Genomic DNA, 27,571 nt, shown 5'->3' on the forward strand with positions numbered 1-27,571 from the left:
TTATTTCCTTCTTTAGGGCGAACTTTCTGACCGAGTATACAACTACCCAGAGGGCCTAGGAGAAGTGCTGTATAGAGAGCAGTTCGACTTCAACGCTGAGCCACCTTGGGAACCTAGCTGATGATAGGGGGGTTCCATCTCCTAACTTGTCCATGTAAGTATTTTCACATCTGTACTGGGGGTCTTGTAAAATTGAAGTAAAGGAGAGTTCTTGTTGCTCACTCTTTTTCTGAATTTGAAATTGTATTTACCTCTTAAAATGCAGTGATCTTTAATGTGCTTTTTAAAAGTTCTAAAATAGGGGCACCTGGGTGGCTCAGTCTGTTGGTTGAGTTCAACTCTTGATTTCAATTCAGATCATGATTCCAGGGTTGTGAGATCAAGCCCTGTGTCAGGCTCTGAGCTGAGCATGGAGCCTGCTTGAAATACTCTTTCTTCCTCCCTCTCTCTCTCTCCCCTATGTGTGCTCGCTCTCGTCTTGTACACACGCACGCTCTCTCTAAAAATAAAAAAATAAAGGCTTGACAGTTAAGGGTTTACTGATTCAGTTTTATATGCATTGTTTACCAATCACTGAATCACTTAAAATTTATTTCAAATATATAACAAGTATTACTCTACTTAAGTACATACTGTAGACCAAGTTTTAGGAAATCTTACTAATCCAGGTTTTAATATAAGTTGTTGGAGAGTTTTGGGTGGGTTGTTTTTTTTTTTTTTTTTTTTTTTTTTTTGTAATTTAATGTGTAGGCAGTGGCTTGTTCCATCATTCAACCATTTGGTAAATTTTCAAGTATTTGGGCTTAATCAGAAAAAAAGACATTTTTAAATAGAGTAAAAGATTCTGTTCATTCTACTCACTGAAGCTATACCTCACAGCATGGTGTAGGAGAGGTGAATATTAGTTCTTGTATAGTTATGACCATTTTGCCAGGTATAAAGTGACTACTAGAGTTTATAATTGCTTTATAAGATGACTTTATGTAATACTCAGCTGGTGAGGAAAAATTGGTTGTTTTCAGAGGACTTACTGAGGGATGATATATGTACGTCTCCTAGCTTGCTATTTTCTGAACAGATTTTCTTGGATAATTTTTACCAGTACTTGATTTTCTATGTATGGATTTGACTTTTGAATTGAATGTCTGTGCAAAATACAGTTCCACAGTAAACTGATGTTTAAATTTGAATTTGCTGCTGGATTTGTATAGTTTATTTTAGGTTTCTTGCAATTGAAATTTGGGTTTTGAGGTTTCGGTTTTTTTTTTTTTTTAACATTTATTTATTTTTGAAAGAGCACTCGTGCAAGTAGGGGAGGGGCAAAGAGAGGAAGACCGAGGACCTGAAGCAGGCTCCATGTGGGGCTCAAACTCCCCAATGTGACCCAGAACTGAAATCAAGAGTCCGACATTTAACTGACTGAGCCACCCAGGTGCCCCAAAGTTTGCATGTTTCTGAGTTGTGCAGACACTTGGAATAACAATTGACATTTTCAGGAAAGCATAGGTTATCAGTTTAGTGTTCCTTTAGTCTGATTTTGTTAAAAAGATCGTATCGAATAAAAATGTTTTCTCTAATTAAAATGTGTTTTCAACACATTTGTAAGGCTAAAGAGTGGGGGGAATAAGTTTAATAAAATTTCTTGAAAGTTCTGTTGACTTAGAAACCTGACTAGAGGGTTTCTCCTACTGGCTTTCTCTTAGCTGTGTGAGTTTGAGCAAATTACTTTTTTTTTTTTTTTAATGTTTTCATTTATTTTTGAGACAGAGAGAGCATGAGCAGGGGAGAGGCAGAGAGGGGGAAACACAGAATCCGAAGCAGGCTCAGGCTCTGAGCTGTCAGCACAGAGCCCAACACGGGGTTCGAACCCACGGACTGTGAGATCATGACCTGAGCTGAAGTTGGATGCTTAACCGACTGAGCCATCCAGGCACCCCTAAATTACTTATTTTTAAAATCTAGCTGTAACTAGATTTCAGCTGTAACTAGAACAGTTCCTTTAGCCCTAAACTGATACAATGATTTTTTTTTTTTTTTTTTTTTTGAGTGTATTAACCACCCCTTGTTAATGAATGTAGTGTGGTCTTTGGGATTAGCATCAACTACAACAGAAATGCAGAATCTCAGCCCCACCCAAACCTGACTCAATGCATTTTAACCAGGTGTCTTGTGTGCATATTAAAGAGAAGCACTATTGCTGCCATCTCAGGACCAAGTCAGTTATCTCTTAATTTTTGTTAGTCATCTGTGTGTTTCCAATATATCTGATGTTTCTCCCTCATTGGCCTGGAGATTTAACTTTTCTGGGGTGGGGACTAGTTGATGACATAGTCATGAATAGATTCTAAGATGGAAATTTAAGAACAAGCTTCATGATTTAAGGAATGTCATATTAAAACAGGCATTTAGTTGAACTCTCTAATGAAAACTTAACTTTGCATTATATTTAATATTTATAGTGAACTTGGGAAATCCATAGTTAACACCTCCTTTGAGGGTAGATGAGTACAGATAGAATATATTAAAGATACTTATTCTGCAGGTTCTGGCAGCCAAAGTAACTGACTTTTACTTACTATGCCCAGGTACAATGTGTATTATGTTGAAGGAAACTTTAGTACTTGGTGCTTTGCTGCAAAGCTGCAGGTCCGTAATCCCTTATGTGTATAATTCTGAAATTCAAAAGTTACTTAAAAAAAATTTTTTTATGACCTTCTTATAGTAACCTAAACTGATTTGGGAACAAAAACTTGACCTGAATCTGAGCTGACTTGAGGCTCTTTTTATCTTATCCCATGTAGTGCCAATATTCCTAAATTTTGTTGCAAGAATATTGTGATTACAGGGTGTTGGCTTCACCTCCTGGCCATTCTAAAATCTGAGAAATTTTAAATTCCAGAAGGATCACTGGCCCCAAAGGTTCTTGAGTAGAATTAATGAAAATGGCAAGAGAAAATTTTACATTCCAGAAAGGTCCTTAGATATCAATAGGAGTTTGTTATGCTGGATATTTAAAATCCTATGGAGCAACAATACTGTTTGGAAAACGAGAAGTCATTAAAAGGGCTTAACACGCTGGCTTTTGTAGGAAATCCTTGCATTTGCATAGCATTGCAAAGCATATAGCTATGTGAACTCTATTTGAACACTGTAATACTTCAATAGTTTTGTGCAGGTGGTCTGAGCTCTAGGATTTCCCTCCAGAGTTAGGTTTCTAAATCAGGTAACCATGTGAATTTTGAGATAGTTTATTAAGTATTTAGGAACTTAGGTAGTTGCTTATATAAGAGCTTTTTCTTTGAAAACTTTTCTTTAGAATATATGTATGATGTAATATGTGAGCACTGTAAAGATACTTGACAGGTGTTTTAACACTAATAGTATCTAAAATTAATGAAGGGCCTCTAATTGTGGAAAAGCTTTTGCATGCCGTTAAAAAAAAAATCCTTAGGGCTTTATGCTGGAGTGGATTTTTCAGTGGGCTAGATTCTCAAGTTATTTTAGCCAGAGCTCCATTTTATAATTAATAAGCCTGATGGAAAAATCTGAAGTAGGCCTTTCCAGAAAACTAAATTCTCTTCTAACCAACTGCTTTTTATTAGCAGATCTGGTGATGAAGTCAGATTGAATTAATCATTTCCTTACACTTTTTAGTAAGTTGTATCTAAATCTAGAAAAAGGTTACAATTGATTTGTTTAAATGGGCTCTTAAAATTTGTCTAAAATATTTTGTGGTTGTCAGTTGACTGTTCATGTAGGAACTTAATAAGAATCATTAGCATTTTATTTTGTTTTTTTATGAAAAAAAATTTTTTTTCATGTTTATTTTTGAGAACGTACGAGTGGGGGAGGGGTAGAGAGAGAGGGGACCCAGAACTTGAAACTGGCTCCAGGCTCCTAGCTATCAGCACAGAGCCTGATGCAGGACTCGAACTCAAGAACCACAAGATTAATGACCTGAGCTGAAGCTGGAGGCTTAACCGACTGAGCCACCCAGGCACCCTGAATCATCAGCATTTTAAATATTCATGTTCTGTCTCCTGATTGGTAATATTTACATATGCCTTAATAGTACCCATCCTACCTAAATTAGAATTATTGTAACTAAGGGAAAAATGTTCTGTATGTATGTACTAGTATTGTTTCCTCGTGTTTTGCTGTTAATTGTCAGTAGTAAAGTCAGGTTTTTGACTTTGGAAAAAAATTTGGTTTTGGTAATTTACAGATTTTGTGATGAAAGCAAATTCAGCAGAACACTCATTAATGGTTGTTAGTGTCTTTGACAAAAAAGTCAAATAAAACTATCCTTGAAATACCAGTTTTTAAGGCATATGTATCCCCTGGCATACATAAAATAGTGTTTGATGGTTCTGCACTGCTTGTGTAAATTAGTGGAAAAGTATTCTGTACAAGAACAATGTGGAAATATGCTAATGGATTAAACAGCATTTGGAAAACATGGATTTTTTTCTTTTGAGCAAATTTAGAATCTTCTCTGGGAGGGCCAAAAAGATTGGAAAGCAACGTAGACCAATTTTTAAAGGGCATAAAATGGTTCTTGCATTTATCACAAAAGACAGTTGAGCCAAGAGAATCAACAGTGGCTACCAGTCTGTGTTCCATTATACTCTTTTCACCTGGTGTTATTTCAGAGTTTTTGAGACTCTTAATCTAACCCCCTGAAATTTTGATACTCTTAATTTCAAATAGGAGTAAATAAGTTATTTGTACCTTGCATGCTATAAAATCTAGGTAAATAGTAGGCTGTTTTAGGCTGACTGTTGTTCAGATAAGCCTAAAGAGGCTGTTGCAAGTGAAGTGCTCTCACATTGGTAAGGCGTAGGAAGACAGTATTTTTTGTCCTTCCCTTTCATTCCAGGGTCATCCATGTACACTTAAATGATTTATCACAAGCTAACTGAAGCAAAGATTTACCCATCCTTTAATCTAATGAATAATGTGAAGAACATTATGAAAGGAATAGAAAATATTTGTACTGAGTTACAAGGATTACACTGATGACGTTCAGCCTGCCTCAGCCATACTCAGCCACTATGAGATCAGAGCTTAAATGCCTAGAACTAACTGACTTGGAGAAGGACCCAAGAGAACAAATTCTTATTGAATGCTCCTCTCCAAACTTTTTTTTTTTTTTGCCCTTTCTTCATTATCTTATGTAAGCATGCATTTTAAATCTCTCTTCAGAATTTGCTGTGGAGTTTGTTACTTTGTTACTTTTTGTGCCCTTACAGTCTAGCTTTGTAAGCTTGTGAATTGATCTTTGTTACCTTGATCAAAGTTATTTGGGGGTGGTGAGCTTTAAAAGTTAAAACTAACTTTAAGATTCCATTCTCAGTTGCAGGTGCCACATTGTGAGTGCTGGGGAGTTATATGTGGCTAATGGCTATTATTTTGGGCAATGATAAAGAAAATTGCATTTAGCACAGAAAGTTCTATTGGACAGCATTGTTTAGGGTATTGTTATTTTTGGTTTTTGGTTTTGTTCCCCATAGGAACTATTGAATTTTATTCAGCAGTCTGTATGTAGCATGGGAAAACTGACATTCCTGAATTTAAGGTCCTGCAGTTTACCACCTATACTAGATTATTTATTTGTATATATTAACCAACATTATAGGTGCATATTTTAGGTTTTCTTCTTTTCTCATTGATGTGAACTGTTATGGATTATAAGTCAGACTAATTTTAAACCTCTTCTTAAACTATTTGTATTTAGTATATCCATTCTTTTAAATTTACATCCAAGTTAGCATATAGTGCTGTAATGATTTCAGGAGTAGTTCCGGTGATTCATCCCCTGTGTATAACACCCAAGTGCTCATCCCAAGTGTCCTCCCTTATGCCCCTTAACCATTTAAGCCCATCCCGCCACCCACAACCCCTCCAGCAACCCTCAGTTCTCTGTATTTAAGAGTCTCTTATGTTTTGTCCCCCTCCTTGTTTTTATATTACTTTGCTTCTTTCCTTTATGTTTGTCTGTTTTATATCTTAAATTCCTCATATGAGTAAAGTCATATGATATTTGTCTTTCTCTGACTAATTTCGCTTAGCATAATATCCTCTAGTTCCATCCACGTAGTTGCAAATGGGGTATTATTAACGTGAGTAGTATTAGCTGTAATAATCTTAAAACATTGATTAATAAGCATAAAAATTACGCATTCTCTTCTTTCTCCTTTCATTTAATAAAAAATTTCCTTTAACTGTAGGGGCTTTTCAGTTTTATATTTTGAATTCTTTATCATGCTGTTAGGATGTAATTCCCTACTATGATTTTATGTGCTTATGTAGACAAATTAATATTAGGTGTATGTTGAATATGTGATTTCTCATCTGTTTCTTGGCTTTTTACTGCAAGGACCCTCTGATATCCTAAAGAGCTCCTAAATAAGTATAGTTCTAGGTTCTAGATGAACTTCAGTTCACCTACGTTCAACATGACCAAACATGTTATTTTAGGCATGACCAAAAGTAGGATGAAATGCTTTAGTACGTTCAACATGGACGATCTAACAAAAACCATCCCCAAATAATCCTCAGTGAGGTATTTGCTATCCTAAATTCATGAAGAGCTCCCACAAGAAAAAGCAAAAAACAATGGGAAAATGAACAAAAGACTTGATGACCTTTTTTCACCAAAAACTTAGCAGTTCCACTTCTAGTATGTAGCCCTAGACCAGTGCTACTTAAACTGCCAGCCAGCAAGCTAGACTCTTGCACTACAGTAGAGTTTGCATAGCACTGCCCTTAGGTACATAAGTAATAGAAGTTAGGTCATAAATAACATAAAGAATACAGCAAAAAATGGGAAGTAACCCATAGATCAGTTCAGATAAATAAATGGCATACCTACACAGAATACTACCCAGAAATGAAAATAAATGCACTTTGGTTATGTCTATCTGCATGGGTGAATTGAGACTAAAGTTGAGCAAAAGAAGTCAGTCATGGTAGAAGAATAACAGGGATGCTATTTATAGTTCAAAACCAGTAAAGCCAATGGTTTAGGGGCACATAGAACAATAAATATTAAATAACAAGGGAATGATGATCGGAAAAGCATGAACATGTTTATTCTATGGGAGATGCAACCACTGCCACCTGGGAAAGCTGTATAGGGCTTCTAGGGTATTCTCTCTCTCAACCTTGTATTTGTTGCAATAATCGTATTACACATGTGTTTTATATATGATAATTAAGGTTTCTTCTTGGAAAGATGACTGAGATCTGCTCTAAGGTAATCAAAATAGTAATTAAGTGCATTTATTTATAGAGTTATTCTGTACCTGTACTGCACCTGAAAAGCTTAGAAAGCATGAAGTTACTATGGTTGTAAATTTCCTGTTCATGTGGATTACAGTAGTTATCTTTAATGTCACTACATCTTAATTACCAAAAGGCCTTTAAGTATTTTCCTTGAGTGAGGGTACATACACTTCTTCCAGAAAAAAATTAATCTTTACATCAGATAGTCAAGACAGTTTTTTTTAAAAGGCTAATCTTGTCAATTCCACATGTAAAAGTGTATGGTATGAAAATCCTGTATTTTGTTTTCTCATTAAGACATATTTTAGAATTGTGAGACCTTTCACGTGGCAGCCTTTACCTAGGCATTTCAAACTTAGCCCGTTGAGCTCATTTCCTTGAGGGTTTTTCTCCCCCATCCTTAAATATCTCCTGTTCATTTTTGCTCTTGTCTTTTAAAATAATTCTTCAGCAGTCACCTTTAATATTCTTTTTCTAGGGTTATTTAGGGTTTTCTTTTTTCTTTTTTTTTCCCCCCACCTTATCACCTGAAAAATAAGTTTAAGGGTGCCTGTTGTCATTACTGGCTTTCCACTTACTGTTGATGAAAGCATACTCTGTCCTGATTATCCTAAGTACTCTGTGTAGGTTATTGTTATTCTCCATCACTTATTTTTGGTCCAGTATGGCAAAAATCCATATTGCCTTTGCACAGTTTATTGGAACTTCCTACCATTTCCAGTATATAGCTTCCTGGCACTGTTTTTGGTGGTTTGAACCTACTCCAGGCCTCCCATCTATAGTGCCAAAGTCATCCTTTAGAATCCTCTTCTAATACTCTCCTGCCCAGTTATTTCTAAAGGTATTCTGTGTGGTAAGTAACATTTCTATCAGTGGTAGGATACAGAGGTGACCTTGACAGCATTGTGTCTTTTTAAGCTGTTAGCTGAGTTTTAAGTCATCAATTGACTATGTAAAAAAAAAAAAAAAAAAGCTCTTTGGCTTCTTTACAGTAGTAGTTTCAAAATGTCTCAAGTTCTCATTTTTTTAATGAGTAAAAAGTCCTTTTAGAAAAGTGGTTGATATATTAAGGTTGGGTTTCCTGCTTACATGTCTCTGAAACCGTACTCTCAGCCTTTCAGCTCTCCCTGTTCTACTTCCAGGGAGGTCTTCACTTCAGAAATCCAAGACTCATATTCATCCAGCTTGGTGTCAAGTGGGCTGTTGCTGCCAGAATTATCTTGTGATTATTTGAGAGATGTATCAGTTTCTTCTGAAGTACAATCAACTATAGAAGCCTTTGTAGCAGGTGTGTAACAAGGCAAGTGCCCAGCTGCTGCAGCCACTTCTCTTGGCGCTACCCTCTCAATGGACATGAGGACTCAGCAGCCTCATGGAAGGCTCCAGGGAGCTGTGTGCAGTTCTTTGGAGCCTTTTGTTTCTTTGGCAGCTCTTCATTAAAAGATGTATTACCAGAAAACACCAAGGTGTAAATAAGGAATGTTAAACATTTTTTTTCTTCCCAGCTATGCTATCCAAGAGGAAATTCCTTACAAAAGTAGTATTGTGATTACAGCCGTTGTGCTACTGTAATAAACAGTTTGCTTTCACCATATATTGATAAGGTGTTTGGTTGTGAACATGGCTTAAAGACTTGAAGTAGAGAATACTTCCTAGTATCTGTTGATGAAAATAAACTTGAGAGCTTTTATGGAAAATGAATTTGCTCCAGTTGAAGAGAATCTAACTAAGATCTATATAGGGTAGATTTTTTGAAGTTTAATGTAAATACTTCAATGTCTAGCAGCACCAGACCATAGTATATAGTGGGTCATAATGTGTTGGAGCCAGTAAGTCAGTCCCATTTTTGATTTATAAGCCATAAAAAATGGTGCAATGTCTGTTGGAAATTATACCTAGGATTGGAGCATTGGGGAGAAGTTTGGCATTACCTGGGTTTGAGTCCATTCTTAATGGAGAGGTGTCTGGAAATTCCCTGTGGTGTTTAAAATTAAGGTGGATTAACTTGGTGATCTGGCATACAATACAAACTCTGCTCACCCACAACACATACACACTTATTTTCATTCTGGGTCCATAGAACATACTGTATGTGTCATAGATTTTTGGTTTAATGTATTGTTACCAAGTAACTTCAAATGCTTTTTGGGAAACTAGCAAAGTATTTCTTTAGTGCTCTAAGGCAGAAGTGTAGAACATAAACCCTTTTGAGGTAGTGGAGCTTTAAATATTTTTTGCTAACATGTTAAGAAAATTAGTCAAAGGCTTCTGGAGGTAGGATTATGAACTACTTTTAGGACTCTTTCAGTGAGAGAGGGGCACAATTATTAGAGGTAGGAAAGAAGATCAGCCTACCCATAATCCCCTACTTCAGCCTTTTCAGCTGTTGGAAATACTGGGTTTCCAGGTGACATTTCATGTGAACAAAGGGTTTGTCGGCTTAAGATGTGTTAGAAAACCTCTCTTCTGAAGGCCTTTATCTTTTGCAGATTCTATAGCAGAATTAGTTTTTCCTGCATGTTAACTTTTAGCTTTTAACGGTAACTGACATTTGAGCTTTGCATTTACATGTGGGTCACTATTGTATCAAGTTTTGGGCTCCTTTCGAGAAGGTGAAAGATGGACTGGACCATCTTTTTCAACACACTTGGAAGTTGAAGTTGTTCATTGCTGTCACAAGCCAACCCTAAGTTTAAGAACTCCCCATTCTTAAGATTTGTGAAGTCCTTTGTCCCATCTGTTTGTGAGCACCTATTCTGAGCTAGGAAATATAGAGGTATCAAAACCTTCAGGGACCATATAAGAAGAGATAGAGCTCACTTATGCTCACTATCTTTTATGTATAGGTTTTATTAGTGTCGGCCTAACAATTTTATTGCAGTGCTCAGTGTAAATAAGGAAATCAAATATTACATGTACTACATCTGTTTTAGTGGATTAGGTGTGTTAGTCCCTTAATTCTTTCATTAAGTACAGCCAGTATAGCAAATGAATTTTATTTTTCCTTCTGAGTCCTTTTGTGAATCAACTAGGGATTGGTGAGTGAACACTAGGGTTACTTTTGAAGTGAGAGTTCGATTTCAATGATAATAATACAGCCATTCCACAAGCATTGTATCCTTTAGAGCAGTCCAGTATTTTGGTTCATGTTATTCATTACTTGTCAACTGTTTTAGTTTTAAAATTATTTCACTTCTACAAAAGTCTGATCTATAGTGGCAGAAAGAGCTCAGTGGTTACCTGAAGCGGATTTGGGGATTTACTGTAAAAGGGACACGAGGGAACTTACCTTTATGGTTAGTGGTTACACAGATAATATATGTTTGTCAAAATGGGTGCACGTCGTTTCATGTAAACTGTTGATATGATGGATAAGAAAGGAAAAATAATTTCAAATTTGGGGTTTGCCTGAGAATTAGACCAAAGATACAGAAGAACAGCAAGGTTAAAATCTAGAGACTAGTCATAGAGGCTAAAAGGCTATGAATAAGTGTAATAGGATGTTTTTATGCTGTATGTAAGTTGGAGATCCAAAAAAGCAATCGTGTATTTTCTAGGGGTGCTGGAGAGACTTTTTTCCTTTTAAACATAATTTGATCGTCAGCATCTCTGGAGCTAATTGTTTTGTGCCTCAGTGTCTTAACCTCTAAAATGTGGGCAGTTGTATAGATAAAGTACTTAGAACAGTGCTTGGCACACTGCCATAACATCTTTGCTGTTAAGAATGTAGGCATTCAACAGGTAAGATGGATGTTTTTGTAAGTACTGAGGATCCTACTACTAGAGGAAAATCACCCTTTCTGTAAGGACTGCAGCTGTAGGAAATTGAGGGTACATATCATTGTGACTGTAAATGACTTTTGCATGTGGCAGCAGTTGCCTGTAGAGGTCCATAATTCCTAACTTAGTTCCCAGGTAAATAGTACATACAGACTTAAGAGTTTCATGAACTGAAAAATTAGACTGAAGATCTTTTTTTCATTATTAATAGAATTAAGTGAAAGCTGTTGGACCAAAAAGATTTTTGATGCTAAACTGAACTGAAGGTTTCTGCTGTACTCTTTCTTATACTTACCTTTGATCTTTTTTAAAAAGTAGCTTTTATTGTTTCTGTTTCCCTTAGTGCATAGATGAATAGCCCCCGAAATTGTTACTGTAACTGGAGTTAGGTTGTTTAAAATAAATCTGTATCCTCAGGCCTAAAATGTCTGCTTCCTGGGCGCAGGTTTACATCATTGCTGGTATAACAACCTTTAGAGAGTGTCCAGGCTACAATGTGACTTTACTGCATAAGTATTAAGTCTAATGTAGATATGCCTAAGTTGATTACTTTGTTAAAATAAAAATATTCTAAACTTTTCTGTTTCTGCTGTTGCATGAAGGAGATTTGATGAGCTAAACTGAATGTAGTTGACTTCTTGGAGATGAAGATGTTTTAAAAGTTTAAAAAACTTATTTCATGGAATCTAATGTTATGGTCTACTGATGAGTTTGTTCTGGTGCATTCAAAAATGCACTTTGGGAACCATTGAAATGGAGTATACCTTAGGATGAAGGCCATCACAGAAAGTGAACACTGGCACATAGAATAGCATTGGGAGAATCAAAGACATGGGAAAGGCTGTGCAAGTTTTGAAATAGGTTGCCAATAGCTGGTCTGTGTCCATTACTAATGTAACCAGAAGTCAGTACCAGACAATAAATAGTATCCTGTCTGGAAGACTTGTTTTGCTAACGGACTTTTTGTTTATGTTAAATGCTTGCCTAAAGTAACCTTTAAGGACCAGTGAATTCAGCAAAGATAAACTTTTATGTCAGTATATGCTGCCCTGAGGAGAATGGGTGATCTGGGGTAGTGAGGGGAAAGATTTCTTTGCTAAGAGAAATGTTGGATTTAGTCAGCCTTTAGAGCTCTTAGTAAATGGTCTAGGATATACCAGGTGCCTAGCCTGTGCCTAGTTTTAAATTGTGATGGCATTTTTGTGTTACTGGCAATTGGCAACTTAATTTTAGCTCTATTCTGAATCAACACGTTTAAACAAGTGTTTGGGTTTTTTTTTGTATTCATATGCTATACTTTTTCTTTTCTTTCTTTTTTTTTTTTTACAGCAACCTTTTGAGGAAGTAGTTAAGATAATTAACTGAAGTTCAGAGAAGTTGACCTAGGATCTAACAGCTATTAAATGACATAGCCATGACCAGATTTTTCTGACTTCTATTTCTCTAAGTCAGCTTAACTCATAAGAGAATTACATTGCTAACCTGATGTAGCCAGTACCATTTGAGCTTGAGGTGAGACCTAGACAGTCTGTATCAAAGCTACAGATTGTCCACTAAAGTGACTCTCTACCACTTCTATCCATTTCTGTTACTTCATTTTTCCCCTCCTGTAGAATTTAGAAGACCTTTATCTACAGTTACCTGCTAACACACTGGGAGGTGATTGGCAGTATATTGAAGCTTAGACTAGTATTTTAATTTCTTGGCTGCAGATAATATTTCTCTAGCTTCCTTTACTTAAAATGAGGATGTGCTTTCACTGAAAATTGTGTTATGGAAGAACGATAAAACAAGAAATAATACAGGCTGGGTCTGCAACTCCACGTCAATAAGGTGACCATACTGGTGATAAATTGCACATATGTGGATTATCTTAAACTATGTCATACTGAGCTTGGTTTTTAAATGTATAAAATACACATTCACTATATATAAAATGGGCATTAAAAGATAGTGAATGATCCAGTGTTTCTGCAAGTGTTAAGTGATACAGATTCCTCACTAATTTAGGCACTTAGCATGCTTCCATTGACATCCCCTACATTATAAGGTTAATAGTGAAATAATACAGACTTTAAAATAACTTCTATTTTGACAGTTTGTTGCATATTCTAAGGACCCAGACATAAGGCTTGGTGGCCCGTCTCTTGTTTTTCCTGGTTTATGACTTTCGGCTTTGTGGAATACGGCTGAGATGAAAGGATTTATTGACGATGCAAACTACTCCGTTGGCCTGTTGGATGAAGGAACAAACCTTGGGAATGTGATTGATAATTATGTTTATGAGCACACCCTGGTAAGTGTGCTGTTTCACATTTCTCAAATTCAGTGTTTACAAATTTTTGAATTCTAAAACATTGCTCTGAGATGTTAATCTGATAAAAGTACTTTTTTCAGATGTTCGCTTTTCCAGGTTGTCTTTGACACTCCCACTTCCCTTGCGTAGTGATGAGGTTTTCTTCCTAGCCCAGATTAAAACAAGTGGCTTTCTGGGGCGCCTGAGTGGCTTAGTCGGTTAAGCGTCCGACTTCCGCTCAGGTCATGATCTCACAGTTGGTGAGTTTTGAGCCCGGCGTCGGGCTCTGGGCTGATAGCTCAGACCCTGGAGCCCGCTTCAGATTCTGTGCCTCCCTCTGTCTGCCCCTCTGCTGCTTGCACTCTGTCTCTCACATTGTCTCAAAAAATAAAACCTTGGGGCGCCTGGGTGGCGCAGTCGGTTGGGCGTCCGACTTCAGCCAGGTCACGATCTCGCGGTCCGTGAGTTTGAGCCCTGCGTCGGGCTCTGGGCTGATGGCTCAGAGCCTGGAGCCTGTTTCCGATTCTGTGTCTCCCTCTCTCTCTGCCCCTCCCCCATTCATGCTCTGTCTCTCTCTGTCCCAAAAATAAATAAACGTTGAAAAAAAAAATTTTTTTTTTTTTAAAAATAAAACCTTAAAAAAAATTTTTTTTAAACAAGTGCCTTTCTAATTTAATCTTTCTCTGCTGTGCCCAGCTCTTGTATGGTCTGTTTTCTTGATTATGTTCCTCGTAATCACTATGGCTTTTTACTCCGTTTTTCTCAACTATATGCTTGAGTAGATTTTAATTTATATTTAATATAATTTTGGTCGTGTATGTTGGCTAAGAATTTGGTAACTTACACTGAAATGTTTACTCTCTGGCGCCAGATGTCAGCTTCTATTGACTCATATTCATTGCTACTTAAGATTATTTTTGTTATGTACTTACTAATAGAACTATCTTTGTTTATTATCTTGCTAATAAAATTTGTTGGAGCTAATTTCCCATTTCCCCAAATTTATTGAAAGATTTTCACGTTATTGGTGTTCAGTAATAGGATACCAAAGTACTTTTGTTGACCTTTACACGTGTGCTCCAGTCTCCCCATACCTCAGCAAATCTCTTTCCCCTGGCATCAAAATTTTGGGGAAAAAAGTGACACTTGTCATACTGTTCAGTCAATTGTATAGCCATGCCATTCTGCAGTTCCTTCTCTTAGGTCACTAGGAACCTCCTCGTGGAAGTATGCTGACCTTTCTCTTAGTCCTCTAACTCTTGCAAGATTCTTTGTGGGCCAGATAATGATCTTCGAAATATTCCTTTCATTCATTCTTGTCCCACAATGTTGAATTATCCCACATTTAGTGAGGGTTAGTCTACAGCCCTCTTCTTTCCTAGCAGTGTCATCTAATTGTATGGTTCAAGGGCGGTTAGAGCTGAAAATCTTGTTGTTGTTGTTTTTTAATCCCAGTTTGCTGGTCGCCATAATAATTGCCTTATTTGTTTTTTCCATGTTAAAGTAAAAATAAATTTTCTGTCTCTAGAACGTTAGGGATGGTATATCTTGAAAGAATGGAGTAATTTGAGTACAACTGTCCCATATCTGCTATGCAAAAACCTTAATTTCCAATCATGTCTATATCCTGATCAGTATTTTCCAATAATGTACATTTTCAAATGTGTATTAAGGAATAGAAAACAGTAATATTGTCTTGGCTTTTCAAACAATAGCTGTGTATTCTAAATAAGATTATTTGGTCTGCCATGTAACATTGAATAATTTATGCTCTCTCTGCCTGACATGTTACAGTCATTTCTCTTACCCTAGAGTAGCCATGTTAAAATTATTACAGATTTCCCCAGATCCCTAATTAAAATCTGTTTTCTTAGTTTTGAAGGAAGAATATCCTTATTCCAGTTCAGCTGGTATTTAGTGTACTTCTGTATTTTTTTTTAATATAATTTTGCCATCTCTGTATACAGACTACCAGCTTTGTCACCTTAAAGATCGGTTCCTAGTGTCCTTGCTTTCTCGTTTTACCATCCTGTCCTTACGTGCAATTTATAATGGAGATACATAGCTTATTTTGGTTAGCATTCCTGATTCTACTCACTGTATTAGGAAATCAGGTCCTGAACTACCAGAGTAGTTTTAAACAGTGTAGGAAAAAAGCATGGAAGGAAACAGGTGGTTTTCTTCTCCTTTACTCCCCCAAACTGAGGCAGTTGTAAAGTAGAAAGTCACTACAATTGATACAGTTTTTTTAGAAAAAGCAAAGAAGAGAATATGTTATATGGCAGCATAGCACAGCAAAAAGTCAAGTTTTAAAAAGAAAAAGGTATTTGGATTCTCCTGTATTTGCTCTATTTAGCTTTAATTACTCTTAAGCCTTAAATATAGTAGTGTGTGTAAATGTGTATTTTCGCTCCTTTATGGAGGAAAAGGGAGTTCTTTACTACTTTTGGTACTCTGTTTTCAATGGTTCCTTTATTATTTCTCTTTTTTGTGTGTGATCATAATAGACAGGGAAAAATGCATTTTTTGTGGGAGATCTTGGAAAGATTGTGAAGAAACACAGTCAGTGGCAGAATGTAGTGGCTCAGATAAAGCCATTCTACACAGTAAAGTGCAACTCCACTCCAGCTGTACTTGAGATTTTGGCAGCTCTTGGAACTGGATTTGCTTGTTCCAGTAAAGTGAGTATTTTTCATTATTTTGTCACCGAACTGCAACATTTTAGAACTCACTTTAACTTTTGGTTACAGCAGTTAGAAAAATTGCAAGGAAGTTTCTCTTCTGGGTGTTTTTAAACTCTTGTGTAAATTCGCAGCCTGATGGAAATTTACAAACTTTTCAAGTGTACCAATGAAAGGAAAGTTTCAGTGAGAGGAGATTTTGAAAAGCTTTATCTTTTGTCAACAACTTTTTATTTGTTTTTCATTCTTAGGCTAGAGCTAGACCATTACTTCTGATGACAGCAAAATAATTCTAAACCAGGAGATTTCTCTGGTGGTAATTATAGCTTTTAAAAGGATTTTAACACAGAGTAGTGTTACCAGAATAAGGACTGTGACTTTATGCAATCCCAATTTAACTTAATATGATTTAAATTTAGCCAAAAAATAAAAGTTATAAAGTGGTAATTGAATGAAAAGGGGTAATAGAAATTTTGCTTTTTAGATGACACTATTTAAAATATATTTTTATAGACTGAAATGGCTTTGGTGCAAGAATTGGGTGTATCTCCAGAAAACATCATTTACATAAGTCCTTGCAAACAAGTGTCTCAAATAAAGTATGCAGCAAAAATTGGAGTGAACATCATGACATGTGACAATGAAGTTGAATTGAAGAAAATTGCACGTAATCACCCAAATGCCAAGTAAGTGTAAAACTAAGTACATGGGAATATTTATCTTACTCTTTAGGGTTTGGGTTTGTCTTTGGCCTGGGAAAAGGCAATGCTTAGTAGAGTAGTGATTTGTATTGTAATTATTTTTTTAACTTATTTAATAAGTTCCTATATCGAAAATGCTGATAGCACCTTATTGGCTACCTATTTCTGATCCTTCTTGTAGAGTTGGGAGGAGATAAGGGCAGTTTGGAATATGAATTTATAATCTTGAACTCGAGGAAGAAAATGGGGTTCTTGAGGTAATAAAATGAGGGCCACAGCCTATTTTCATAATCATATCAACCCTACTAGTTGTCATGCTGGGAACAGGATATGTGTTGGTCAGCTTTTTTTCCTGGTTAGCTGAGGGTTTAGTCTGCCTTTAGCTGTAGTTCTTAAATGGTTGTCCTTAGTGACAGTGTCTTAGGAGCCTACTCTGTAGATTCAAGGGGTTTCTTTTCTAAGGCCCACTCTTCTCTTTGCATAGGAAGTTTACTTTTTTTTTTTTTTTGTACTTGTTCCTGCATGCATCTCAAGATTTTTTAAATTAAAATGTGTACTTTTTAAAAGCAAAAAGCAGATTTAATCTTGTCATGAACTGGTACGTCAAAAAGACCTTAGGATATACTAAAAGTGTAGTGTATTAATACAAAATTGCTTGTTTTTAATGCATTGTGTTCCTGAAAATGTGTATCATATCCATATTTTCGTTGTATATTTATAATTTTCTTATTGACTTCAGTGGTACTCTTAGGTGTCCTGACAGGATTGATTACTCTAAAAAACTTTGAATAAAGGCCTTTTGGGGAAAATTCTAGTGAACCACTTGTCTCTCTCAAAAAATCTTTCTGTTCTGTGATCTTTTAAAGACAGCAGTGATTAGGGATGTTTACCTTGTTAATTGTAAAGTGGATGTTATATTCTTGATAGAGCTGATTATTTATACCTATAGGAAGAATAATTTTGCTTTTATCAGACTTGGCCCCTCTGATCATCAGTCACTCATCAGGACTTCTTTGGGAAAACAGTTTTACAAACAGCATTTGTATATTTTGGGTTTTAGTAGTTTGTGATTACTGTGTGTCTCCTGAGACAGTCTTGATCATTTTGTCTTGGTTGTCATGATTTGGAAGGAAATACCAAATAGAGTTGAATCAGTATTTAAAAGGCTACTGTTTTAGATGCTTAAATAACTCCCAAGTTTGCCAATTTTCTGGTAAGATGTATGAGATTATTAGGAGTTCTCAGAGTAAGTGGTGGAAATTTAGGTAGCTAGAACAATTTAGGAAATTTGAAACATTTAAAGCCCTGATATTTTCATCCGAAAGACAATGATGGCATTGCTGTTCAATTTAGTCTTTCTAGGTGGTTTTATGGACTGATGGACTTCATTTGAAAGTAATGTCGTCTTTCATTACAGAGCCCAACTGACTCTTGCTGCTACAACAGAGTCTTAACTTCCTGCATTTTCCAAATTCCCGTCCTTGTGAGCTTCATGCTTTAGGCCCTAATGGCTAGTTTTTTCTCTGTACAGGATTGTTTTTCATTAGGTTCACTGATTCAACCGTCGCTGGATTTGGGAGCACTGGCAACATAATCAACATACTTCTACAATCTTCAGGCTTCACATGTGCTGATGATGATGTAAACCAACTCTGCCCCAATCATCTTCCCCTTCTCTTAGGGTCTTACTACATATTGCAACAGAAGATAATATTGGAGGCGAAGAGGGTAACATGAAGTTTGGCACTACCCTGAAGAACTGTAGGCATCTCTTGGAATGTGCTAAGGAACTTGATGTCCAAATTATTGGGGTTAAGTGAGTATTTGTTTTAAATTTCATTTTATGGTGATAAATCTTTGTCTTTCTGATTTATTCTAAGACTTTTTGCACGAACTCTAATAGATTCAACTTTCAGTTTAATGTATTTTTTTTCCTTAGTCTAGGAAAAACAACTAAATATGCTTTATCCTTCATGTAATTTTGTGCCTATACCTTCCCCTTCCCTAAGAGATAAAATAGTAAATAAAAATTCAATTAGTAATTTAAACCCCCCCCCCTGCTTTTTTAAATTGAAGGGAGAGGATGTACTAGAATTCTAATGAATACCAAGATGGCATTCATTTGAGTTGTGTGCTTTTATTTTTTTTCCCATCTTTAAATTTTTTTCCTTTTCATCTTAATCTCTTGGCCACTCCAATAAATCAGACATTGTTCCACTTTTCTTGATTTTTATGTGTGTAGAAACTGAGGCCCAAAGAGATTTAATGATTTGATCATGATGTCAGAACTATGGTCTGGGTCAAATTTGGAGCACAGAGCTCCACGTTTTTTGAGTTGCCAGTCCACTGTTAGTCTCACTGCAATGCAAAGTCTTGCTTTTTAAGTTGTTCGTAAAGATGGATTAAAAAGTCACCACTGTTAAGTTTAATTCTGCCTTAGGTAACAATATTGACCAATTTGAGGGTTTTCGTATTTCTGTTTTTTAAGGGAACATTCAGTGAAATTGACTTTTTGGATTTGACTTTGTATGAATTTTAAAAGATTTGTGTAACCACTGCCATAGTCTTAAGTATTCTGTTACAAGTCTCTAAGTTTCTCTTAATAAGTAACATTAACAAGTGTTGGTACTACTCAGCTGAATTAATGTACATTTGTATTTAAATTTTTTTTTATGTTTATTTCTGAGACAGAGACAGAGCATGAGTGGGGGAGGGGCAGAAAGAGAGAAGGAGGCACAGAATCCGAAGCAGGCTCCAGGCTCTGAGCTGTCAGCACAGAGCCCGACGCGGGGCTCAAACCCACAAACCGCAAGACATGACCTGAAGTCGGTCACTCAACCGACTGAGCCACCCAGTACCTTTGTATTTTACAATAGACACGTTTTTATATTTTGTCAGATAAAATTGTACATTCAAATTAAAGATTTTGTGACCCAGTTTTATTAGTGGTGCTTGATGCTTCATATACATAAAAGCCTGTCCCTTTCTGATAGTTATGAAGCCTGACAGCTCATTGTTAAATTCTTTGTAAAATTACAGTGTTACTCTTTGTAAAATTACAGTGTTACCCATACATTGCCTTTTCTTAAAAAACAAACAAAAAAAATCAACCAAACAAAAAAACACTGCTATTGTAACTTGGATAATTAGAGGCGTGTGCTTCCAGTTCTTTAAATATTTGGTAATGTTACGTCTGGTAAATGAGAACTGAAAAAGAATGACAGGAAGGACCTCTAAGATGTGCTGTTGCTTTAAATTTACTACTCTCTTTCTTCCAGATTTCATGTTTCAAGTACTTGCAAAGAATCTCAAGTATATGTACATGCTCTGTCTGATGCTCGATGTGTGTTTGACATGGCTGTAAGTTGTTTCCTTACGTTATTTCGATGTTTTAAGCCAGGGTGTTATTTAAGACTAATATCCAGTGTTTTTACTACCTCTGAAGTACCCTCATGTACTTAAAACATTTGCATCATTTTTTATAATCAGTTCCATACAGTCACATTTTTTAACTAGATAAAGGGATGAAATAGTAATTTGTTTGCATATGACTACAAGCCAGGACAGACCTCAGGAAGACTGTACTGTATACATATACCATTGAGTAAACCTTCTTCGGTTAATAGAGACCAAAGCACTTGCTATACTAAAGATTATAACAGATCTTATTTACCTCCTTGGGAAGGGGTGTTTGAAATGTCCTTGTAGCCATAACAATTTGGATAAGCATTTGAAGTATTTTTTCCTATCTCTAGGGAGAATTTGGCTTCACAATGAACATGTTAGACATTGGTGGAGGCTTCACAGGATCTGAATTTCAGTTGGAAGAGGTAAACTTTGTTCAGTGGATGGACGTGCTGGAATAATCTCATTCTTTTAGATATAGACTAGAGTTTAACAATGGCAGGAAATAAACCCTGTACTATCTGTTTAAAAGTGATTCTGGGGTACCTGGCTGGCTCAGTTGGTTAAGCATCCGACTTTGGCTCAGGTCATGATCTCATGGTCTGTGAGTTGGAGCCCCATGTCAGTTTCAGAGCCTAGAGCTGCTTCAGATTCTGGGTCTCCCTCTCTCTGCCCCTCCCCTGCTCTCGCTCGCATGCTCTAACAAATATTTTTTAAAATTTTTTAATTTGATTCTAAGATAAAGAGACAATGAGAAGACCTAGCTAATTTTGAAAAGCTTAATAAAATTCTGTGAACACTAACATAACTTACTTACAAAAAAATTTGTATACAGTTGCATTTCTGCCCTTAGGGGTACTTGATGGCACAAATGAATTTATCATTTGGATAGTTTAAGCTGTTATATCTACATGTATGTTACTATTCACCTTCTTGCTCTCCCCTCCATCCCTCATTCTATAATATTTAGAAACTGATTTGCTAGGGTTAGATTATAGAACATGACTGTGTGATGAATTATCTAATTCAATATTGAAATCATAATGTGGGGCTTAAAATTTATAGGTTAATCATGTTATCAGCCCTTTGTTGGATGTCTACTTTCCTGAAGGATCTGGCATTAAGATAATTTCAGAACCCGGAAGCTACTATGTGTCTTCTGCATTTACACTTGCAGTTAATATCATTGCAAAGAAAGTTGTTGAAAATGATAAATTTTCCTCTGGAGGTAAGTTTTTTTTTTTTTTTTTCCCCCTCCCCATTTTTGAGAGAGTGTGAGCAGGGGATGGGCGGAGGTGGGGGTCAGAAGATCCAAAGCGGGTTCTGTGTTGACAGCTGGATGCAGGGCTTGAAATCACGAACAGTGAGATCATGACCTGAGCCCAAGTTGGACGTTTAACCAACTGAGCCACCCAGGTGCCCCCTTATAGTTTGGTTTCTGTTAGATCAATTCATCTACAAATGACCTGAAATGATCAGATACTTGTCAAGTGTAAAATACTGTAGGACATGGACGTTTATATGTTGTGAAGGACCTCCTGAATCTAACTCTTGGTTCTGGTGTTTTGATAAGCATATTTTAGGTAAGCTTCCCCAGCTGATTGATTCTCCTATCTTGTTAAGAACTGGTGTTTTATTGTAATGTCTCTTGTCATGGAACTTTTACTCATGGGGGACAATGTACTTTATGCTTTCTTTTGTAACAAGGGCCAACAGTCTTAATCTCGCTTGTCAAACCAACAAAAAGGCACTAGTCAGTCTGTCTTCCTGACAAATACTACTTTAAAAAATGTAGAAAGGGGGCGCCTGGGTGGCGCAGTCGGTTAAGCGTCCGACTTCAGCCAGGTCACGATCTCGCGGTCCGTGGGTTCGAGCCCCGCGTCGGGCTCTGGGCTGATGGCTCAGAGCCTAGAGCCTGTTTCCGATTCTGTGTCTCCCTCTCTGCCCCTCCCCCGTTCATGCTCTGTCTCTCTCTGTCCCAAAAATAAACGTTGGGGAAAAAAAAAATGTAGAAAGGACTGTTGAATATTAAGAAGACTTATTCCTATAGTTTTTTTCCTTAAATTAACGGGAATAAGTTTTTTTTTCTATAAATAGTCTTTTAAAAATTTCAAACTTGGGGCGCCTGGGTGGCGCAGTCGGTTAAGCGTCCGACTTCAGCCAGGTCGCGATCTCGCGGTCCGTGAGTTCGAGCCCCGCGTCGGGCTCTGGGCTGATGGCTCAGAGCCTGGAGCCTGTTTCCGATTCTGTGTCTCCCTCTCTCTCTGCCCCTCCCCCGTTCATGCTCTGTCTCTCTCTGTCCCAAAAATAAACGTTGAAAAAAAAAAAAAATTAAAAAAAAAAAATTCAAACTTGAAGAGCTGCAAGGATACAAGGAACTTTACATTTTGATCACTTGGTTAAGATGGTATCAAGTGAGTTTTCTTCATAATGAATTGGAAAGATTGTTGTAAATAACCTTTTTCTCTTCATATTTTTACTTCATTATTCAGTTTAAGAATAGCTTTCTCTTTCTACCTTCCTACCTATTTATATTAGTTTAGACTCCTAGGTACTTATTCAATAGGTTATGTAATCTACTACTTTTCATTATTTACTGCCCAAAATTTGGGTCCTTTTGACATGCCCCCATCATTTCCTGAGTGCTTCTTTACTTTCTGGTACATCAAGATGTTCCAAGCTCTTCTTACCCTGCCTCAGACCTGGAGTTGGCCATTTCTCCAAAGAGCTCCAATTCATTTTAATGGAGAGTGGTATTTTAAAAACCAAGAAGAGTATTGATTGTGTTCACTACTTCTGACATGTCCTTTTTATTCAGTGAGTACAGTCTTAAATACACGATCTGACAAATAATGAAGGCATATATTGACATCCCTATAAAAACATAAATTTCATATCCTAGAATTTCCCTCCAGTTTTGTTCCTTTGCCAGATAGCCACCATTCTGATGGTTTTTCCACCATATATTAGTTTGGGCTATCCTCAAACTTCATATAAATGGAATCCTCTAGCATATATTTTAGGACAGCTCAGTATAGTGTCTGAACAATTTTTTTTCACGTTCAGTACTAATATTCCACTGTGAATATGCAATTTATTCATTCTCCTTGGCAGTGAATAACAATGAATAACAACTGGTTGTTTCCAGTTGTGGGCTATTATGAGTAAAACTTAATCTTGTGTAAGTCTTATCGACATTTTTCATTTCATTGGGGGAAATGACTAAGAATAGAATTGCCAGGTCACAGAGTAGATGTTTCCGAAGATTTCAGTGGTATTTTATCCTCCTGGTGGTATATATGTGCAGGTTCTGATTGTTTCCCCGCTTTCATGGATGTTTTCAGTATTGTCACTTTTTAGTTTTCTCCATTCAATAGGTATGTGGTGGTGATGGCTCATTGTTTTAATTTGCATTTACCTGGTAACTTCTGTAGAGAACTTTTTTCATGTCTATTGGTTATCTTCCTGTAATGAAATGTCTTTTCAGTTTTTTAGGCTAACAGTTTTAAAGTATGTCAGTATATTTTTTTAAATTAAATATTTGGGAAATGTGAAAGCTGTAAGTCTGCTCTATAAATATTCAGTCTGTTTGCTATGCCTTGCATAGTAACTCTATTAGAAATTTCAATATAAATTCATCTTTGTTTTTTCTGCTTTATTTCAGTAGAAAAAACCGGAAGTGATGAACCAGCCTTCATGTATTATATGAATGATGGTGTTTATGGTTCTTTTGCAAGTAAACTGTCTGAGGACTTAAATACCATTCCAGAGGTTCACAAGGCAAGTTTTATTACAAATACCAGAGCTGCTTATTTGGCAGTTTATAAACTGAGCCCCTTTTTTTTTTTTTTTTTTAAAGATGCATCCCAAGTTTTGGAGATATACTTTAGGATGGGAAATGTTGCCCTTTTTTGAGGAGTTGCCCTCCTTAGATGGAGTTAAGAAGGAGCACCAGTGCACCTGGCTCCAGGCCTGCCTTTCATAGGTGCATTGGGTCTGACCCAGTGAAAAATGCTCTCATCCTCCCTCAGATTCATTACCTGCATGAACACGAGTAAAAATTAATGAAGAAATAAAACCTTTTCCTACAGAAATACAAGGAAGATGAGCCTCTGTTTACAAGCAGCCTTTGGGGTCCATCCTGTGATGAGCTTGATCAAATTGTGGAAAACTGTCTTCTTCCTGAGCTGAATGTGGGAGATTGGCTTATCTTTGATAACATGGGAGCAGATTCTCTCCATGAACCATCTGCTTTTAATGATTTTCAGAGGCCAGCGATTTACTACATGATGTCATTCAATGATTGGTAAGGTATTGTTTTCATTTTAAAGCTGATTGGATATTTGAGATGACATAAGATGTTGGCTAATAATTTTAATTCTGTAACAAATGCCTAACAAGCAATAAATAGTAAAGTGCCCCTCTCTCTGTTAAGGATTATTGGAAGACTAGTTATATTTATAGTCTTGTCCATTTGTTATGTGGTAGTGTGGTCTTTGTGCTTAAATTTAGAATTACACTTTTTTTTTTTTTAAATGTTAGGTATGAGATGCAGGATGCTGGAATTACTTCAGACACAATGATGAAGAACTTCTTCTTTGTGCCTTCTTGCATTCAGCTGAGCCAAGAAGATGGCTTTTCCTCTGAAGCTTAAACAGGCGTCAATGCTTCTTTAGATCTGAAGTTGCAGGTTAAGCTTGTCTGGTCTACATTCCAGTGTGAAACAAATTCAAACAATCTTATTCTGTTAATTCTCTTGGAAACAAAATCTATTAGTAATAGCTGTTTGGGACCAGACAAAATCAGCTTTCATCTATAATTCATTGGGGGGTAATTGGGAGATTTAGATAATGTATCCAGATTTAAACTTAACCAGTTTGTCCTACCCCTTAAGCATTTAAAATAAAATATGCAACAAAATGGATGACTTAGTGGAGATGGAAGCCCATTAATTGGGTTCCCCATTAAATCGTTTACATACAAGTACACAGTTTTTATACTAAGGATTCATGTTAAAAAGTCGTGTAAAGTTAATGTCTTTCACCCAGATATATTAAATGTCAGTGGAAGACCAGTGTGACTTCATTAGATACGTTTAGTGTATTTAGAATGTGTAAATTTGTGCTTTGAACTGTAGTTTAATAAATGTAAAATTGCATCATAGTATTTGTTGTATTTGACCTAATGTAACCCTTGTATGATTGCAATAAAATTTTGTGTAGATTTTACTGTTTTTTCAGGCTAAAACTTTGGGAAAGGGGCTAGCTAGCAAAGGTAGTTTTGAAATAGATGTGTATATGGACTGTTTTGAAGGTTTTTTTATTTTTTGTTTTTCCTTTATAGCCCATTTAAGTTTAGTTTGGCTCAGTACATTTTTTCAGTTATTTAATTAGTAATTTAAGTAAAATGTTTGGTAAATCATTGTGAAGTTCAGATTCATTATGGAGAGTCTGTGCAGTAAGCATGATGTTTTAACAATTTTAACACCAAAAATGTTAATTCTGCATAAACTGATTGTAGTAATTAATAGGTGTTTCTGTATAGATAGAATGCATAGAATACCTTAGTAAATCTTTGAATTACAAATCTTTCGGCTGAAATGGAAGATTCTATTAAATACTTTGAATAAACTTGGGGGGAGGGAAATAAAATTGCAGAAGAGTCTGCAGCGCACTAAAACTTAAAGAAGGGCTACATCTATATCCAGAAACCTGATGCTCTTTTGCACGGAACATTATTTAAATTCAGAGTTGTAAGGGGGTGGGGTGAAGCACACCTGTTCTCAGTTTCTCAATTGCAATGATTTCAAACTTTAGGAGTTTGCTTTGTTTTAGTTACTCTCCATTCCTTGTTATTTCCCATTCAGCTTAGTAATTTTAATTCTTTTCATACTAAAATCTTGTGACTGGGGGAAGGGAGTTAGCGTTACTAACCTGACAGTTGTTGCCAGGCGTTTACGTTGTTCACTGCTAGTATATTAGTAATCCTAGATCTCAGAATCACAATAGTAATAAAATACAAACAACAGGGGTCATTTTTTCCTAACTTACTCTATGTTCAGATGTGGAATTTCTGTCTCCCAAGAGGAAATGTGACTTCACTTTGGTGCCAATGGACAGAAAATTCTACCTGTGCTACATAGGAGAAGTTTGGAATGCACTTAATAGCTGGTTTTTACACCTTGATTTCAAGGTGGAAAGAAATTGATCATGAATCTCTAATAAATTTCAATCTAAACCAGTAGGTGCTTAATATTTTTTGATTTGATTGATGCCCATTTGAATTTCATGGGTTCTATTAATTAAATTTAAGACCCCAGTCCATTGTCATCTAATTACCCTTGGACTTTACCAAGGCATAATATGGGGTTTTATGCAAAGTTCCAAGCTACATGCAACTTTTTTTAACCGTAACAAAGAGGAGGAATTCTTCCCAACCTTCTTTACATGTCGTGCTTTGTGGTCCAGAATTGACAGACCTTTTAGAAGATGGTACAACTTTGAGTTCTTGGCTTGAGTAAACAGCTTTGAGTTTTCATGGCTTGTCAACTTTGCCATATTCATAGGAGAGCTGTTCTATGTATACAGCTCAGAGTAGCAAATACCACATGTGAATGAAATGGTAACCTTAAGAAATGTCTGTATTGTATTTGAAGACTGTTTGCCATAAAATCTGAGGTTTGAACTAATGTATTTCAATTTGGTATGCTAAAAAGTACTGAATTAATGTAACAATCTTTTTTTTAAACAATATTGTAATCTCAGTTCAGAATTTAACTGAAAATATAAAACCCAAATGATTTCTATATAGTAAATTGAACTGTAAAGGTAATTTGTGTGTGATTCTGAATACACAGATAAAATGTTTTTATTCCTCCTCATGTTTTACTTTGGCTTCTATTGTGAAAGAGTTAATTCTGCATTTCAACTCTGAATATTATGAACTTCCAATTATTCTTTCAGAATCTTAATTATAAAGTAGCAAATCCGGTAACATGCTGGGCATTACACATGGAAGATTTTGGTAAAGTTCAATACATACGTGAGCATGAGTATGTTTCCAGGGCCACATTTTCTAGATTGATCCATTAATTCACGAGCCTTTTAATAATTTTAAACTGAAAACTAAATGAAATTGATTTATATGAATTACAATAGATATTCCAAATAAATGTGGGCACTGATAACATTCACTGAAAATACTGTGTTTAAAAAGCCACTGTTCAATCTTTTTGTCCCTTTTTGGGGACTTTGTGTTTTCTCACTGTTGATATTGGCAACTTGACCAGTTATATAGCAAGAATACTTGCTTAATTGACTAAAACAGTAGAAGAGGAGAAAAATCCGTAGTCTTGCCCATTCAAGTTGTGAATAAATCCTACAAATACTTTATAATTCCTGTCTTGTCCATGCTGAAGGCAC

At 36.2% G+C, this 27,571-nt stretch overlaps 1 protein-coding gene across 5 annotated transcripts in view; it reads left to right on the forward strand.

Annotated features, from left to right (window-relative positions):
* AZIN1 (antizyme inhibitor 1) overlaps positions 1–27,028 on the forward strand; it is a 31,513-nt gene extending 4,485 nt beyond the window's left edge. Inside the window, exons 2-13 of one of the 5 annotated variants that reach the window (XM_045454006.1) lie at positions 17–154; positions 8,430–8,587; positions 13,166–13,363; positions 15,871–16,044; positions 16,558–16,730; positions 18,427–18,561; positions 20,024–20,105; positions 20,501–20,575; positions 21,216–21,378; positions 23,818–23,930; positions 24,242–24,456; positions 24,693–27,028. In XM_045454006.1, coding sequence (XP_045309962.1) covers positions 13,262–13,363; positions 15,871–16,044; positions 16,558–16,730; positions 18,427–18,561; positions 20,024–20,105; positions 20,501–20,575; positions 21,216–21,378; positions 23,818–23,930; positions 24,242–24,456; positions 24,693–24,804 — 1,344 coding nt within the window. In that variant the 5' untranslated portion in view covers positions 17–154; positions 8,430–8,587; positions 13,166–13,261 and the 3' untranslated portion in view covers positions 24,805–27,028. Of the gene's footprint in view, positions 1–16; positions 155–8,429; positions 8,588–13,165; positions 13,364–15,870; positions 16,045–16,557; positions 16,731–18,426; positions 18,562–20,023; positions 20,106–20,500; positions 20,576–21,215; positions 21,379–23,814; positions 23,931–24,241; positions 24,457–24,692 lie in introns of all 5 variants that reach the window. The other 4 variants (XM_045454004.1, XM_045454003.1, XM_045454005.1 and 1 more) reach the window with 4 other exon arrangements.
* Positions 27,029–27,571: the final 543 nt, after the last annotated feature.

The sequence above is a fragment of the Leopardus geoffroyi genome, chromosome C3 (genome assembly GCF_018350155.1).
Source record: "Leopardus geoffroyi isolate Oge1 chromosome C3, O.geoffroyi_Oge1_pat1.0, whole genome shotgun sequence".
In the NCBI taxonomy this organism is placed as follows: Eukaryota; Metazoa; Chordata; class Mammalia; order Carnivora; family Felidae; genus Leopardus; species Leopardus geoffroyi.